This window comes from Chiroxiphia lanceolata, chromosome 5 (genome assembly GCF_009829145.1).
Source record: "Chiroxiphia lanceolata isolate bChiLan1 chromosome 5, bChiLan1.pri, whole genome shotgun sequence".
NCBI classification, from domain to species: domain Eukaryota; kingdom Metazoa; phylum Chordata; class Aves; order Passeriformes; family Pipridae; genus Chiroxiphia; species Chiroxiphia lanceolata.
The window spans coordinates 6755916-6773578 of NC_045641.1; the positions used below are offsets into that span (position 1 = coordinate 6755916).

At 45.6% G+C, this 17663-nt stretch overlaps 1 protein-coding gene across 1 annotated transcript in view; it reads right to left on the bottom strand.

Annotated features, from left to right (window-relative positions):
• Positions 1-7459: 7459 nt before the first annotated feature.
• Positions 7460-17663, bottom strand: part of CCDC3 (coiled-coil domain containing 3) — a 37712-nt gene continuing 27508 nt past the window's right edge. The window contains 4 exon segments of the mRNA XM_032687681.1: positions 7460-9650; positions 9652-9727; positions 9729-9769; positions 9771-10016. Coding sequence (XP_032543572.1) covers positions 9627-9650; positions 9652-9727; positions 9729-9769; positions 9771-10016 — 387 coding nt within the window. The 3' untranslated portion in view covers positions 7460-9626.

Consider the following 17663-nt stretch of genomic DNA (forward strand, 5'->3'; position numbering starts at 1 on the left):
GGTGTCCCCAGCACAGCTCAGTTCAAGAGCACTTCTGTCCCCTTCCCAGACCACCAGTGACCCCATGGGATCATCTCCGTCCATCAGCCTCACTCTAACCTCCTGGGTGAGAAAGAGATGAAGAAATTGGGCTGTGAAGGTTAAAAGAAGTGTGGTCAACAGGTCAAGGGAGGTGATTTTCCTCCTCTAGTCGACTGTCCCGAGATTCCAGCTGGAGTACTACATCCAGCTCTGGAGTTGCCAGCATAAGAAAGTCATGGATATGCTTGAGCCTGTCGAAAAGAGTGATCAGAGGACTGGAGCACCTCTTCTGTGAGGACAGTCTGAGAGAGTTGGGGTTGTTTAGACTAGAGGAGAGAAGGCTCCAGGGAAAGCTCTAGCAGCCTTCCAGTTCTTGAAGAAAGACAACAGGAAAGATGGGGAGGGACTCTTATCAGGAAATGTAGTGATAGGACAAGGGGGAATGTCTTTAGACTGAAAGAGGACAGACTTAAGTTGGACATAAGGAAGAAATTCTTGTGAGAGTGGTGATGCCCTGGCACAGGTTGCCCAGAGAAGCTGTGGATGCCCCATCCCTGGAAGTGTTCAAGGCCAGGCTGGATGGGGCTCTGAGCAACCTGGTCTCATGGAAGGAGGGTTGGAACTAGACGATCTTTAACATCACTTCTAACCCAAACCATTCTATGTTTCTTTGAATAAACTGAAATACTTTTCAGTCAGGCTGCAGTTCCCCTCATACTCTGTGAATTCATGAGACAACCCACAGGCTCCCTCACTGCTCTGCAGGAAGCTAAACAAATGCTTCTGATGCCATTTTTCTGCCGAAAGTCTCTGATTTTCTTTACTGACCAACCAACAGTTTAAAGAGCTGCTTCCAGCTGCAGATCCAGGGCTGCCAGGGAGGCTGAGGGCAGAAAGGAAAATCCTGTGTGTGGGCACAGCACTGACTGACCTGAGCAAAGCCCTGGTAGAAGCAAACAGTTCCTTTGGAGCCTGTGTGATGTGTGCATGGGTGGAGGGAACAGAGCACATGGCAGGGCAGACACTTATAAACCTCAGAGACAGAACTGACTGAGTCCTGTAAAAATTAGAGTTTGGATTATGACCTATCTACTAGAGCAAACAGAACAGAGAAGAAGTGTCAACAGTCCTCTCTGCTCTCCAAAGAGCATGTCTGCCCTGCAAAGAGACACTGAGAAAAAGCAATGGGCTTCAAACCTCTGCTTCTATGGGGAGCACTGGGAGAGCTGATGCAGGAGATGCTCCAGGTAGTGGTTTACCTGCCCAAGTGCTCCTCATCCTCTGTGAATGCCCACAGCAAAGGATGACATCCTCATGGTTCCTATCAGTAAGGATTCTCCAGTTTGCCTGTTGCCAGGCAACCTCAGTGTATAAGTGCCAAATTCTGGCAGCCCTGGGAAAGGACCTACATTTTGTGTGAAGACTGTAAAGACTTGAAATAGTCAAAGGAAGGCTGTCAAAAGAGCTCTTGCCACCGAGGAGCAAAAGAGACTTCCCTGGCTCCAGTCAAGAGTACATTTGTCCCATCCTTTTGCTGAGATAGGTGTTCTCCTGTCTGAATAAGCAATCCAAATTTTAGCACCCGTTGCAGACCACTCTGATTCACACTCAGCTAGGAACTACACCTCTGATGTGCTGGCACCTCCCCTCCCTGCCCAACTCGAGCAGGTGACAGTTTTAGAAACTGGAGCAGGTGCCAAAAGCCAAGGACCCCTGAATTCTCTTATGCAGACCTGCCACTGAACTGATGTATGAATTAAGTGATTTACATGCACCTTGGTGCCTTTTCTTGACTTTGAGAGGAAAGGCATCATGCAAAGCCTTGCCTAAAGCATTTTAAGGACTCAATGGAGTCAGTGGAAAGGTGAAGTATTTTGTTGCATTTGTTCCCAGACTGTGATATATGGGCTGCACTTTGGCAGCTGGTGGCCCTCCAAAACCATGTGGTTTTTGGTTTCCTTTTGACTGCCTTTTTTGCAGAAAAGATCCCAAGAGTCTGTAAGAGCAATTAGAAATGAAGAAAAGCAGCAAGGCCACTTCGTGTACTCTGGACACTGACAGCAGTGGGTTGAGATCATCTCCACTCTTCACCCTGCTGCCAAGCTGCCACTCCAAGGCAATGCCTCCAGGTCAGCAGCAAGCTGAACCACAGAAGTGATCACTTACCTATTGCTCTCCATGTTGGTTCTTCACCTGGAGATAAAGCTGGAACTGTGCAGCTCCTGGCCATCTGCTGATACAAAACACATCTGACAGAGGCTTTCTCTCTCAGAGGGAGCTTTGCCAAGGGCTGCAGATGAGCAGAGCATTTTTGGAGGTTATAAATTTTGGCGATAGAAAAGGTCATCTCTGATTGCTGAGCTTTATTTCTCCCTAATGCAAGTATGAAGCTGAAGTCTGTCACAAACTTGGCAAAGTCAGATGGTTTGGGGTATCAGCAGTGGCTTGATTGTCATTGATGCTGCTGCCTGATGTGAGAGGAGAACTGGGTCCACAATCTGTACATGAAGTGGAGAGCTGGGCACTGAAGACCAACATGTCTCACTGCAATGTCTGCCCACTTCCTGCAGACACCCAACTGTCAATCCACTGTGCATGGATGAAGGAGCTCCTGGTGAAAGTGAACACATGCACAGATACAAAGGACTTGTCCTGGCCTCCTGTGAGCCCTACCAGCCTGCTCCAAATCTCCTGGGATTCCAGGGGCACAGTCAGGGCCAAAGTTGGTGGGAATGGGGCCAAACATATTCAAGTACAAAATGTCTCCTAGCATTTCTGATTAAGGCCCTACCACCATGATCAAGAAGAGAACGACATGGTAATAATCTCTGTCCCCTGGTGAGAGATGGCATCAAGAAACACACTAGAAGGGTCCTTGAAGTCAGCTCAGCATTTGAAGAGCAACATGAGGGAAGATGGTGCCTGTATGTGATGTGTTCCTACCTTCACAAGGCAGAGTACACAGGGTGGGCAGATGGTAGCAGAGCAGATCTCACCCAGGGAAAGGGGTAGGGACACAGTGCCATAGGGGGACATGGCAGCAGCAGAGAAATTATTAAATCTGTGAGCTACTGCAATGCAAATTCTGGTGGAAAACCCTCAGAGAACTCCTTTGGTGGAAAGGAGGAAGGAGTTAATTTGAAGCAGAACCCCTTCTCTCAACACTGGCCCTGGCCACTTTCCTTCTCCTGCTTTTAGGGCTTGTCTATTCTAGCGTGTATGATTAGGTCCTTTTGACTTCATTATGTTCACTGAGGTGGGCAGTTTCTGGGTGACTTGCTGGGCTGTGTGTGAGAGGGGCAGGATGCTGATAAGCCTGACTTTCAGAAGGTACAGTCAGCAATCACCTGTCTGACACTAAGAAAGATTTGTAGCTGTAGGAAACCTTCCACTCAGTTCCCACCTGATCTTACATATGTCTGGGTAATTGCAAGCAGAACTGCAGCTCATACACACTTCATTTCCCAACTTTTGTGGCAAGACAAAACCTGCTCTGGACCCTGGTACCAAGGTTTAAGAGGCAGGTCAGTATGGGTGGCTGCAGACCAGCCTGACGGATCCAAATGCCTTCCTTGCTGGCCAGATGAGCTAAGTGGAGTAGAAGTTACATATCCACTTGCCTGAACTAATATGTGGTTTTCTGGTAGTATTTGTGGGCTGGTTTGTGGGCACAGTACCAGCTGAGCCCACAGTTCTGTCCAACTTGTGGTTAGAGGATTTTCCTCGCTCTCCAGTAGACTTGTGCTAATAACACACAATCTTGGGTCTATTCTCACTAAAGCTACAGATTTTTCTCAGTAATCCATTCAGGTACTGGTGGCCGCCTCTGTAAGAGCAATTCTGGCCCTGTGAGTGCTCCAGCTCCAGTGTCTCTCCTGTAGCTACTCCTCATCTCCTTTCTGAGCTTATTAGAGCATTCTCATCCTTAAGGCATCTCCCCCAGCATATGCACCAGCCCCTGGGCACTGCAGAGGCATCTTGGAACTGAAAATGCAATTAAAATCCGCTTTTGTCAGTTCTGGCATGGCTGTCTGTGCTGCCATCTATGGTAGCTTGATTGTCCAGGCTCAGGAAGGTTCATTTAGTTCGTTTGCTGTGGTTTTAGCCATGCAGCACTCCAAAGACTTTCCTGAGCATATGTGCATTGCAAACCCAAAACATTTCAAAGGCTTCCTGCTGATTTTTGTTGGGGCAGAGGCCTGCCTATAAGGTTGCAAAGGGACTTCTGCCAACTTTTGTCATGACTCTAAAGCAGGAGTCTGCCAAAGAAAATGTAACTTCGCTGATTATATTTTAACATTGCAAAACAATTATTTACCACCAACAACTTGTTCTGAGAAACGGTTCTTTGTTTGTGGAAAACTTCAGTAAAAAGAAAAATTACTATCCATAGGCAGATAAGCAAAGGGGGAGATGCTGTGGTGTGCAAATGACATTAACCAAAGCAGCAAGGAATCACTAAAACACTCTCCTCAGAAGAAACCATCGCACTTCAGGAGTGGTGTGATGCCACCAAGCCCATCTAATGGAAAACCAACCAAGACACAGAATCATTGAATCATTTAGATTGGAAAAGACCTTTAAGATTATTGAGTCTGATCATTAACCTAAAACTCCCCAGTCCACCATTAAACCATGTCACCACATAGAATCATTGACTCATTCAGGCTGGAAAAGGCCTCGAAAACCATTGAGTCCAACAGTTAATCCAGCACTGCCATGTTCACCACTAAATTATGTCCCCAAGTGCCACATCTACACATCTTTAAATACCTCCAGGAATGGTGACTCTACCACTTCCCTGGGCAGCCTGTTCCAGAGCTTGACAACCCTTTAACTGAAGATATTCTTCCTTATATCCAAGCTAAACCTCCCCTGGCACAACTTGAAGCTGTTTCCCTTTGTCCTATCACTTGTTACCTGCAAGAAGAGCCTAGTTTCAGGGAGTTGTAGAGAATGAGATCTCCTCTGAGTCTCCTTTTCTCCAGGCTGAACAACCCCAGCTCCCACAGCTGCTCCTCACCAGACTTGTGCTCCAGAACCTTCCCCAGCTCCGAACACGTTCCAGCACCTCAATGTGTGTCTTGTAGCGAGGGGCCCAAAACTGAACACAGGTTTCAAGGTGTGGCCTCACCAGTGCTGAGTTCAGGGGGACAATCACTGCCCTGGTCCTGCTGGCCACACTATTGCTGGTACAAGCCAAGATGCCATTGGCCTTCCTGGCCACCTGGGCACACACTGACTCGTATTCAGCCTGCTGTTCAACCAGCACCCGCAGGGTTTTTTCCATGGGGCTGCTTTCCAGCCACTCTTCCCCCAGCCTGTAGCTCTGCATGGAGTTGTGGTGACCGAAGTGCAGGATTTCACCTTATTGAATCTCATAAAATTGGCCTCAGTCCATTGATCCAGCCTGTCCAGATCCCACTGTAGGGATACCCTCAAGCCGATCAACACTCTCACCCAACTTGGTGTCATCTGCACCAAATCATGATGCACAAAATGATAGTTCCTCACAAAGACAGCCTTGCTCCTGCCCCACTAAATCCATGTTGTGCCTGCCAATGCAACCAGAGCCAATGAACCCTCCCAGCAGTGCCACATATGCTGGGACGTGCTGTCCTGCTCACTGTGTTTGTTTTAGGAGATTAGGAATGTGCCTGAACCCAAGCGCATGTTGGAAACTATGTTTCACACGCAAAGCAGTCTGGTTTGGAGGGAAATAGTTACATTTCTGTGATTAAATGAAAATAATTGGGGTTAAATGGGGAGGAAAATGAAATTTCCTTGCAATTACTTGGATTTGTTATAAGAAAAAATTACATATGTTGTCAGTTTTATCTGCTTGTCACAGTTTTCCCTTTATGTTTTTCCCCTACTTTTAGAAATTAATTTGGGGTCCTTTGCCTCATTAATGGGAGATTACCTAGCTTGGCAAGAAATTTTGTGTATTAGAAATGGGCTTTACTGATACAGCTCTAAAACACTGATGTGCTCTTCTGTTCCAAAACCCCCTTCTGCTAAAACCCAAACAGAATAACAAGGCTATTTCCCTAAATTTTTGTTCAAACATATGGAAGAAATTTTCTTCTCAATGGTTTGGTGTTAAGGAGCAAAGAATGCTGCTAACATTGTCTGCTCTCCATAAATCCACCTTTACTTTGTGGTTCTTCCCCAGCTACCCAGGTAGAGTTTTTAAATCAGGATGGTGCTTGTGATTTATGAGAAGAGTTTATTTGATGTACTTTGCTCTATAAACATCCACTTAAAATAGACAGCACAAACAACAGAAAATTCAGTTGTAAAGTCTAAAAACAGAAGGTGTTTTTGGGTGCAGAGCAGCACCTGAATTATCCACATACACTCTGGTGAGACACACAAACCCTGCAAAAGTTCCTCTCCTCCCCTCCCCTCCCCTCCCTCCCCTCCCCGCCCCTCCCCGCCCCTCTTTTCTCTCTGTCCTTGTCACTATTGCTCTGTCCTGTTACAATTAATTTTGCTTTCAGTTCTTGTCATCCTCTGGATCCATCAGAAAAAATTGATTTGTCCACAAAAGCATCCCTAAATTCCTCCATGGTGAACACAGATGCTGAAGATCCCATCCTTGTCTTCCATTCTGGCTTCGTCTGCTCTGGAAACCCCTAGCACTGGCCCTGCAGATGTTCTGGCAGCCTTCAAGCTCCTGATATGTTTTGCAAAAGCAGATGTTATTAATTTGTAAAGCATCTTTGAACTTCTCATGGGGGGCTGAAACTTTTGGTCTTGTTTCTAACCAAGTGGTGGAGGGGGGAGTTGTCTCTTTATTTTTTACTAGGATGTTTTTGGGTTTCTACACCACCCCTTGCCAACCCATCCAGCTATGCCAACCTCCTTTGCATTTCTGCACCTCAGTCCCTCCTGCATAACTTTTCAAGAGGAACATACTCAATCATGCCTTTTGCATTAACTTTGGAAATAGTATGGAATTTTCACCCTTTTTACAGGTTTCCAGATTAGCTGATCCTTGAAGTTGCTATAGATTGGGTCTAAAAATTACAGTATGTGTCAAGCCCGGTGTGATGTGTACCAACCTGGACAGACATAATCCAAATTCCTCATCCCACTTGTGTTTCCTGCATGTACAGCCTCCCTGGTCACTCTCTGAATACTGTCACCAGCAGGGACAGGCAATCAATGGTGACACTTTAATAGCATTTTCATTTGAGCTTGACATCCCGTTACTTGTCCAGCGGGTTAACTTGTGATCTGATCTGACTGCTACTCCTTATCTCTGGAAATGATCCAAACACAAGCAGGAATGAAAGGGAAAAAACTCACAAGGAAACAATATTTTCATATTTTGTACCCAGTAAGGACATTCTGGATTACAGTTGGACTTTGCATTTGGGAGGGGCTGGTTTTGTTTTCTTTGCAAAGTAACAAAATTCTCACAAAACCGACGAGGAGAACAAAATGTTTTACTTTTTTTTTAAGCTAGACAAAGGGGGAAATAGGAAGAAAATTCCAATCTTTTCATCAAGTGACAAAAATATCGGCCAAAAGGAAAAGATACCCAACAGTGTGTTTGGAAAATCTGTAAGCATAGCAAAGGTGTAGCTATATTAATTATACTTTCTCAGTTTTATACAAACATTTATAAAACATGAATGAATACCAGAGCAAATATTTTTCTTAACAAAAAATTAAAGCACAAGCTTTTAATACCTATCCCAGGAAAACCAGTTCATTTATTTAAACAGCAGTTCAGAAACCAGAAACAAACCAATAAAAAAGCAGTTACTTTTCTATGGATTGAAATTTTGGGATTTAAAACTCCTGATGGCTTCTAGGGAAGCCTTAGTTCTGTAGCAATTCTCAGGAAACAGCATTGCTGACTACAGCATAAAACAACTCAAATTGTGCTGATGTGGTAGGAGAAGCCTTTGAAACTGGTGGAGCTCGTGGAGGAGTCAGAATCATAAGAAATGCCAATATTATTTCAAGAGGAGGGAAAAAAAAAAGCTGTATTTCCAAAAGGAGCCAAACTGGAGGGTAATGAGAGTCAATTTCTGAGTTCATCTTGGACTAAAGCTCACGTTTGAAAGCTGATACGGGCTTTTCCAAGCACAGGGATAGTTAAAGTGTGGTCCAGCAGGGCTGTAGCCTGGATATACTCTAATTTTGAGTGCTGAGACACAGCATGGAGACCATGCAGTGATCTGGTAAATTGTGGAGCACTGGGAGCAGAGCAGTGGTTTCCATAGTGCTATTTCTGAAGGTCTCACCTCTGTATTAAAGATCATCTGGACCAGGACCAGTTCACCTTGCACTAATGAGTTTAGCCCTGGCAGACTGTGAGTGTTGCCCAGGGCTGGGCAAGGACCATCTGCCCCTGTCAAAAAGCATGAACCATATCTGCACTTGGGTCTCATGCTCAGAGTAAGAAAAACTATTTTGAGAAAGGAAATAAAACAGAAAAGCTCTTCTACCTTTCTCTCCCTATGGTGCCTTGTCACGAAGGAAGGTTGGGTGAGTACCAAGACCCAAAACATGGTTCATTAACACAGCTGAAAACATTATCAGCCACAGATACTGATGCCTTAACCTACACTTCTTGATCAGAATTCAGTGTGTAAATGTCTACTAAAGGATATGATGGACTTTTTTTTCACAAGATAGCCAAGGAACAGGTTGTACTTCATATTTTAAGAAATTAGACTATATCAAATGTGTAATAAAAATATTTTCTATAGGATTTTAAAATATATACATATATAAACTACCTAAATTTTTAATGCCCTGTTGATATTGATGTGGTCTCTACAGTCTCTAAGCGTAACTAAGTGAGGCTGCCCAGCAACCTCCATTATACCTCAAACAGTGACTACAAAACTTATCCACACTGTAAATTAAACCTGCTTGAAAATGGGATCTGAAATTGTCTGCTGGGCCTGATCCAGCACCCACTAAGACAAGTTAAGTCCACTTCTGACTGCAGGAGATGGGTTAGGACCTAGACACAGTCCCAAAATTATCCGATTTCCAAACAGGATGGCTGACTAATGATAAAGGCACTTGAGGGAGTTACTGAGAGCCTTGAGGCACTTCTTGGTAAAATTAAAATTAGATATTTTCTTTAGAATATTTAGAGTTATATAGAAACAGTCTTAAGACAATTTGGGTACATCTATACTTCATGTTGAAGAGAGGCCTAAACTGAGTGTGTCTTGGACATAGCCTTTGCCCAGAGAGTGGACGTAGACTTAAGTCAAGCTTAAGCAAGGTTGAGAGCTTGGGCATGATGATGGAGCAAAGAGCATTCATGCCTCCATCCTTCCCACAGCATCCATGTCTACATCCCCAGGCCTGCCTTGCCCAGCCCATGTGGAGGAGGTAAGCTGGCAAGAAGAGCTCCTGTGTCAAGTGAGTGCAGTGGCCTACGGGGCTGGGCTGGCACTTCCCTCAAAGACAACCTAAAACTGGTGGTGGAGGTGGAGGTGGGTGAGGAAGGAGAAGCACAGGTGACTGTCTGGCCCTGTGTCCACTGAGGACAGCGAGGACTCAGCTTTGGGCTGTGCCAAATCCGGTTGGCATTCCTGTTTAATCCTGTGCCTAAAGCAAGTTCAGATTCATTTTCCATGCAAGGTTTGAAAAGCACAGCATAGACAAGGTGTGAGGGCCAGATCCTCATCTAATGCAGGCAAAGTTCACCACTATCCTTGGCCTGAGCACTCACTCTTGCATTATACTTTCAGGTAGGTAGCATGGGAGTTCTCCTGCTTCAAAGAGTTAATGTAGGGGATTTGGCCACCTGCAGAGGAAAGTTTCTCGCTGAGCTTTCGGTTCACCAGTTCCATGTGCCTGGTGTTTTTCCTGGCTTGCCGGAGGGACCTCTTCACTTTCTTCACTCGGTCTCGCAGCTGCTTGTTGCGCTTCTCCAGCGTCGCCACTTTCTGCTGCAGCTTCTTCACTCTGTCCTCCTCCTCAAACAGGGCTTTCTGCACCGAGGAGCACATGAGCTGAGGGGACAGCAGAAAGGAGACAGCAACAGGTGAGCTCTACACAAAAACTCACCAAAGTAAGTTACACAAAACTTATCAAATTCAGGTATTCCTTGAAACACTTCACAACTTTTCAAAAGCAGAATGCCTTTTTTTTTTTTTTGGAACTCTTATCCTTTTTTATACCTTTTTGTGGTAAGATCCTCTCTTTCATTTCTGTATTGAGATAAGACTCAAAATTGCAGATCTTAATTATACTAGTGATTCACAATTACTTTTATGAACTGTTTTGGCAGACCTATCCAGCCCACTGAGGCTACATTGAATTTATGGAGGAAGGCTGCCCTATTTCTGGTATGAAACTGGAGTTCAGGCCAAGGGGTGTCACTTTTGGAAAGCTCTAGATTTGATTTAGCTTAGCACCCTTTCAGAAAACCCAGATTCTAACGAGAGTCTGCCCTTTCTCTTTATGTCAACATGTGAAATAAAGACAACACCTGCAAAAGAGAGAACATTTTCCTTTTCCTTTCCTTTTTCCTTTTCAAGAACAGAGGTGTCTCAAATATCTCACTATATGAGCTTCTTTAAGACAAAATCCTGAAGGGTAAAATCTCAGCAATTTATAGGAGCATTCAAGATCCCATAACTTTAAAAGAAGGGATTATTTAGGGGGGCTCATTGGCTGAAAACTGCCCCCTCCCACTCTACCCTATACCAGCTTACTGCAATATTGCCCCCAGTAGGGACATCAGGCTCTTGATGTTCACTCATGCTGGTGGCTCTTAGCCAGGAAATGAAAAAGACAGTTTCAAAGGTGCTGCCTCCAATGCATCACTAGAAGAGTAGCTCACAGGACATTTTCAAATCCACTGGCTTGGATGATGATCCAAACACAAAATATCTGTTGGACAATTGTTCATGTTCATCTTCTGCTACCTCATCCTAGGATGACCCAAAAGGTCTATCTCATCTCAGCTATATGCGATTGCCATGTTTATGGTCTCTTGTTTGTCACTTGTTTCATTTTTGTAGGGGCAGCAACAGGAATGAGAAACACCAGCTACAAAGGTTGCTGAGCAGTTTCAATGCAAGGGAGTTAAGTTCCTTATACACAATGTACTTGGAATGGGATTCAGCTAGTGCTCTTAAGCACCTAAAAGTCAGACTCAGGTCTGGGCTCCTCTCTCTCTGTTTCCCCTGTATTATCTGCAGAGAGAGATAACCTTCAAGAAGCTGAACTCCACCTCCTAGGGCAGAGGGAGCAATCACTCTCAGAATGCAACCCTCTCCTCTTACTGACCACAAAGACACCAAGTTCCACTTTTTCTACCTGAAACACATTTTCCAGGCAGAAAAAGAAGAGGTACCTGGAGCTCAAGGACAGTCCCAGTAAAAAGTTCCTGATCTAGGGGAGCCACAATGAAATCTATTTCTGCCCAGGGTCGTGTGCCTCCTTCCTTTATTTTTTCTCCAGAAAGCATCCTGAGATATTTTATTGTGCATGTGGGACTTCCATGTGGTTGCTGCACTTGTGCACTGTGAGGGAAGGCAGTGTCTTCTGATGGATTGATCTTCTAAATACATCTAGAAATTTTTTTAATGTGTGTCAAGCACTCCTGGAGTCTGGATGGGCTTTCTCTGGCAGAACATTTGGAACAGACAGGAAATCTAAATAAACAAGTAAATCCTCACTGTGATAATGAAGGATTACATGTTTCTTTCCATCTTACTTTGTAGTATTTTCAAAAACTGAAAGTTGGGGAGGGAGCCCACTTTCATGAATAACATTTCATTTGCTTTGGAAACCCCCAGCAGTGGGAAACCATGGCCAGTCAACACAAACACAGCAACTGCTTCCAGTCCCTTGGAAGCTTTGTTTCTTGTGCAGAAGCACTGCAGGGCTTTGCTATAAGGCAAATGCTTGCCCCTAGTGTTCTCTCACTGGGGCTCTTTTACAAATGCGTACTAGGGAGATGGGGAGCTCACAGACAGAGAGCCAGAAATTGCACTGAAGAGAGGGAATTTGGTTTTGATCACAGTTCCCTCCCAAGTGCTGTTTGAAAACAGCCAGCACATCTTGGCTCTTGTGTTTGGCAAACCCTTGCAAAACCTCAAGCAGAGCTATTCTTGAATTTAAATGTCTGTAAAGGAGGACACTGAGTTAGGGAAATATGTTTGTTGGGAAGACACGAGGTGGAAACTCTACTTCATGAGGGATTTCCTGCATTTTCCATGGATGCAGTGATAGGCATAGCCTATGCCAGAGTCCAATGCAGAGGAACAAACAATTCATGCAGTTAAAGTGGGAGGTTGTGTGAACGCAACTGTGTCTCTTCGGTCTGGTCTGGCTGGTGGGGGAATGATAGTATCTGATGGCAGACATCAGGGATGGCATTAGCCTCATCTCAGAGGCTCTCCCAAACCTTTTGAGGTTGGTCTTCTGTCAGCAGAGGTAGACTAGCCCTACAGAGCTACTCAGAAACTTCTCAAACACCATCAGAAAGCTAACCAGCTCATTTTCTTATGCTGTTCCTCTTCAAGGTCCTCACTCTCCAGTCTGAAACATACAGTTCAGTGCTTAAACTACCTGGAGATATCCAGAGAAATCATGGGAACAGCACAGTTATAAAAAGCTAAGGTCCTGTCAGACAGGACTTTGTTTGCCAACGGGGTAGGTGACAGGAAGAGCTCAGCTTGATAACTGGATGCCTGCCTGCAATTGCAAGACTACCGGCTGGAAAATAAACTCTTTGTTCCTTCTGCATGGGGAGAAATAACTAGGTGGAGTACTCTCATTCTCACTGGCTGGTTACAAACAGTATCTTTCACAGGGCTCTGCAGAGGAGATGATGCTTAAATGTGAATGGTGTCCTACCCTTGCCATTACTGCCGGGACTGTGGTTGACATGGGTGCAATCCAGTTATTTTTAAACTGGTGCTGAGAACTGTGTAACTGCAACAGCTGTGAGCCCAGCACAGCCTGTGTCACTAACTTTGTAGCTGAACAAGCAGATGAGAAGTCAACCAGGCCATATTGCTGCTTGAATACTTCTTGTTTACAGGTGGAGGTGAAAACCCTCCATCTTGCAGTTATTCCTACGGAGCGTATCTACAGACAACAGTTTCACATCCTATTTTGTCTGGTCTCATACACCCACAAATGTGCACAGTTTACACCGATGACCATCAAGATCAGACCTTTGCCCAAAAGCACTACTAAAAACTATAGAAAACTTGACGACTTTTTTTCCAGTAGTGACCTGTGCTCCCCTCCCCATCACAGCTTGTCATGTCAGGTACATTAAGGAAGGTGGGGCGGGTTTTTTTTCATGCAACATTTGTCATGGCTGGGCTTCGCGAATGAAGATTTGGGATGTAACATTTAAGGGACAATGAAATCTCCATCCAGCAAAGTAAGTCACAGAGAAGCCAATTCCACTGAGGGAAAGAATGGGAAAGGATAGATATCTGACAATTCCTATTCCCACAAGGTATCAACAGCAGACATTCAAGCAGCTGCTCAGAAGTGCCCCACTTAGCATGGTGAACATACCCACAGACCTGGGAAATGGCAAGAAGGACCAGGAAATGGCTCCTCAGAGATACTTATGGGTTATTTTCCAAATTCCCTACAAAATTTACATTCCATAGTGACCCACAGTTCAGAAGAGTTGTTTGTTCTGGAGACATATCTTCATGTCTGCTTGTTCCACAGTTTTGTTAGCAAGGCATGCTCAGCAGTGGTTAAACTCGAGTCCAGAGCAGTACCAGGAGATGTAACAAGAAAGGGTACACAGGAATCAAACAGATCCTTAGGATTTATCCCAGACAGCCTACAGTTGTGAAGCTGCATATTAAATGCATTTGAGTATTAGTCTGAGAGACCATATCACAAATACACCCAGTTTTAAGTTTCACTGCATCTAGAAGATTTACAAAATCCATTTTGCCAAAGAAATCCTCACTGTAATAAATAGAATAGAGTCATAGAATCACTAAGGTTGGAAAAGACCTTCAAGATCATCAAGTCTCACCATTAACTTGAAAAAGTGATTTTTGGAGCATCACAGTATAGGCATACAGGCTTTTTACCAAACCTGAACCAATGTATACATTTGACTGATTGACAGAACACATCTGCTTTCTACAATCCTAATTTGAATGGGACATTGGAAAGTGCCCATGGATAAAAGTGTGATGGCAGTGTTCATCTACCACAAATTGTCCATAAATGACTGAAGTTACGGTTGCAGAGCTCAAGTCACTCAAAACTCAGCAGTGTCACTCAAGTCTTGCCCTTCACCTACCAAAGGGAGAGATGTTGAGTCCTAGCTAGTTTCTTGTGTGTGTTCCTTAAGGGCAACAATGCTTAAAAACACCGGAGCCCCACTACCTAAAAGTCTTTCATTTCAGGTCTTCTAAAAATATCTTTCACACCAGACAGCCTTTTTGCACCTTTAGATATAAGATGTCATCAGGCGAGATGACTGTAGGAATGTTTTTAAATGTGTTAAAGTAAGACCTGATCTCTGCATGGACATGTAGTTTTAGAACTGTAGTTTTAGAACTTTATTTTCTTGCCTTCAAATCTTTCTCATTACCCACACTGCTAATGGAGCAGTGTTCAGGATATTCCCTTAGCATCCTAGACCCAGCATCATCCCAGCACAACCTTTTGGGATCATCTGGCAAAAGGAATGAGACTTAAAAGACATCCCAAGCCCTGCAGGTTGGGAAGCACAGCTCCTGATAGAGAGATGAGTTCACACATCCCAGTGAGTTCACCACATCTCCACACCACTCTCCTTTTTCCATTCCCTGCTACACATCTGCTCCACAGAAAAGGTAAAAACAACCTGCATTTGCCGATGTTGACTTGCTGCTCTGTGCTTTACTGCAGTTCAAGTTATAGAAAACATTTTAAACTGAAACCTTATGTACCACCAGGTGTGTACCTCTAGCTTTATTTGTCTCAGCACAGCAATATTTCATGAACTTTCTCTCAAGGGGTTCAGGACCAAACCTATCTCTTTGTCTTTAACTCCATCAGGATTTATTTTGCCAACCCCTCCTATGCTCTTAGCGAGGGGGACAATCTCAGTGCCCTGGAGAAGCTGCTTAAGGACCCAACACAGCTCACATAGGTGATCTTCACCTCTCCTGCCCAGGGAGGTCCCCTTTGAGCCCTGCCTTGCCATGGCCACGTTTCAGACTCCAAGCATCCCTTCCTCCTTTTGTTCAGCCCATTTGGGCAGGCTATGTGGGAACAAGTCTGTTGCATGGAAAGAAGGACAGGAAGTCAAAGAATAGCAGGAGGGGTCTGGCAGCAGGGAGTATTGGGTTTGGGATAGAGTGGCTTAACCTCCAATTACTGAGATTTTTCAGCCAAGACTAACACTCGTGCTGAAGTGTGGAAAAGTCCCTGTCAGCACTGTTAAAGCATCATGTTGGGTGAAGTGGTGGGGGCATGGGAGTGCTGAGTTAAACCATCTTTGCTTGCTGCAAGAACTGCACCTTTCAGAGTTACTGAACTGGGGCCCTAAGGGCATTTCCAGCACCACTGGCATTAATGGACCTGAGCTGGGATTTCACCCAAGTGCCTCATATGAATCACCAAGATACACAGGACCTGGATGGAGAAAGAAATGATTGTGGCTGTTCTTATCTTACTGAATGCTGGGTCAGCATTTGCCATGGGAAGTGTAATGTTTGTAGCACAACCCTCCAGCTCATTTGTAATATTAGAAATGGGGATTATTTTGGGGTATGAAGCACTGTCTGCAGGAAGCCTCTGCCAGGTAACAGCCACCCCGAGGTGTTTCACCACTGTGAGTGGTATTTTTCCTCCTCATATCACTAAAAGCAGATTTTCACTTTAAACTTTAGGCATCACAGTGGACCACTTTTGGGGACTCCTGCCTAGATAACTATTTCAGACTGAGATGGATCCAACTGTGAGTCCCATGAAATATCAGCTGGCATCACTGACTTCCTGGGACAGGCTGCAAGGGTAGGACACAGGTAGTTTTCTTGGAGTTTGGAGAAACTTGCCTTGGAAACAGACTCAAATCCATGTCCATGGGCACTTGGAGGTCTTTAAAAAGAGCTTTGTTTTTCTGACCTGCATCAAACCACTGCTTGGTGTGAAGGTATCTGAGCTGCTGGTGGCTCTCATCTGCAGTGGGTGTTGCAGGCATCCATTTCAAAACCCTACCCTCTGACTTCAAACTCACAGCCCTCCCACTCCAGCTCCCACAATAGGGGTGGTTTTAGAGGATGCAGGGTGATTAGGAGGCACTTGAGGCTAGTGAAAAGACCCTCAGTCCTGGAGGTACCTGAAAAGAGGTCTCTGACCCCCAAAACCACATCTAGAGCATGTGCAAGGGCATTGCTTTCCTCCCTGGCACTTTGAGCCTTCGAGCTTGAGATGCTTCTGAGCAGGAGGATACAAAGATATGAGGTGACAGTCACACCCAGTCCCCTCTGCCAAGATTGGGGATGAAGCTGGAAATGTCTCCAGAGTCACTGCCAGTACCCAGGAAGAGATCAGTAGCTTATTCCTTATATTTCTGAAGGAAAAAAAAGGCCATGGCTTAACAAGCCAATAGAAACCACACTCATCAAGACAGGAAAAGGGGAAAAAAAGGTGTAGGGTATGAGCCAGACTGCCTACCACAGGCGCCTCACTCGTGCCAAATGAGCAGATAAGTCAGTCCTGACAGTAAATCCCTAAATTGCCTGCCCAGGCAGTGGGAGACAGCAGGTCTCCAGGAAGAGAAAAATAAATCAAGAGGGTACGACCTCACTCTGAGTCATCTCCAAGACCACGCAGGCAGCGAGGGAGGCACACCAAGAGCCAGCCAGCGGCTTTTCCCCGGCGCTCTGAGGCGGAGGGACTCCGCTCCTGCCGCCTTTCCTTTGAAAACGTTCCTCCGAGCGATTCGCCCTGGATGCCACAGGAATGCGGTGGTGGATCTGGGAGGGGAGCGGCGGTGAAGTCTCGCGACTAAATGGTTTAGCAGGAGCTGCCGATCTCCTTCTCCTCCTCCTCCGCCTCCTCCTCTTCCTCGCCGGGCTGCAGCCGCCGAGCGCTGGGCTCGGTGTTCAGCCCCACCAACCCCACACTTGTGCCTTCTGCTTTTCCAAGAACTTCCCAGCTTCAGCGCCGCTCCCAGCTGGGCCATGTGTACCCCCTGAGACGGGTCAGGGCTGGGGGAAGCAGAAGGTCTCAGAGCCCTCCCAGGGGCTTAGCCCCCAGGGACGAGCGATGCAACCCTGCCAGCCTCTTCGCTGAGACCCACATCACCCTCCTCTGCCTCCCTACACCAAAAATACTAAGGTTGGCCAGCGAAATAAGGAACCGCGGGGTGGCACATGCCTCCGGAGCGTGCAAAAGCAGAGAAAGCAGCCAGGACACTACTATTGTCTCTCCATCCCTGTTGCAGGGGATGCAGAGAGTTCGTTGCAAGGACAGCGAGCTCATAGACTTTGCAGCACTGCTATTTGCAAGACAGAAACTGCAAATACAGTCCAAGGCAATGCAACGTCTGTCCTTGTTCCTTCTAAGTCCCATTCCTAGGTGGTGGATATTCCTGATACAGCTCTGTCCCCTTCCTGGAGGGCAAACAGTGCAGGCCTGGATTAAGCTGCTCAGTTACAGGTAAA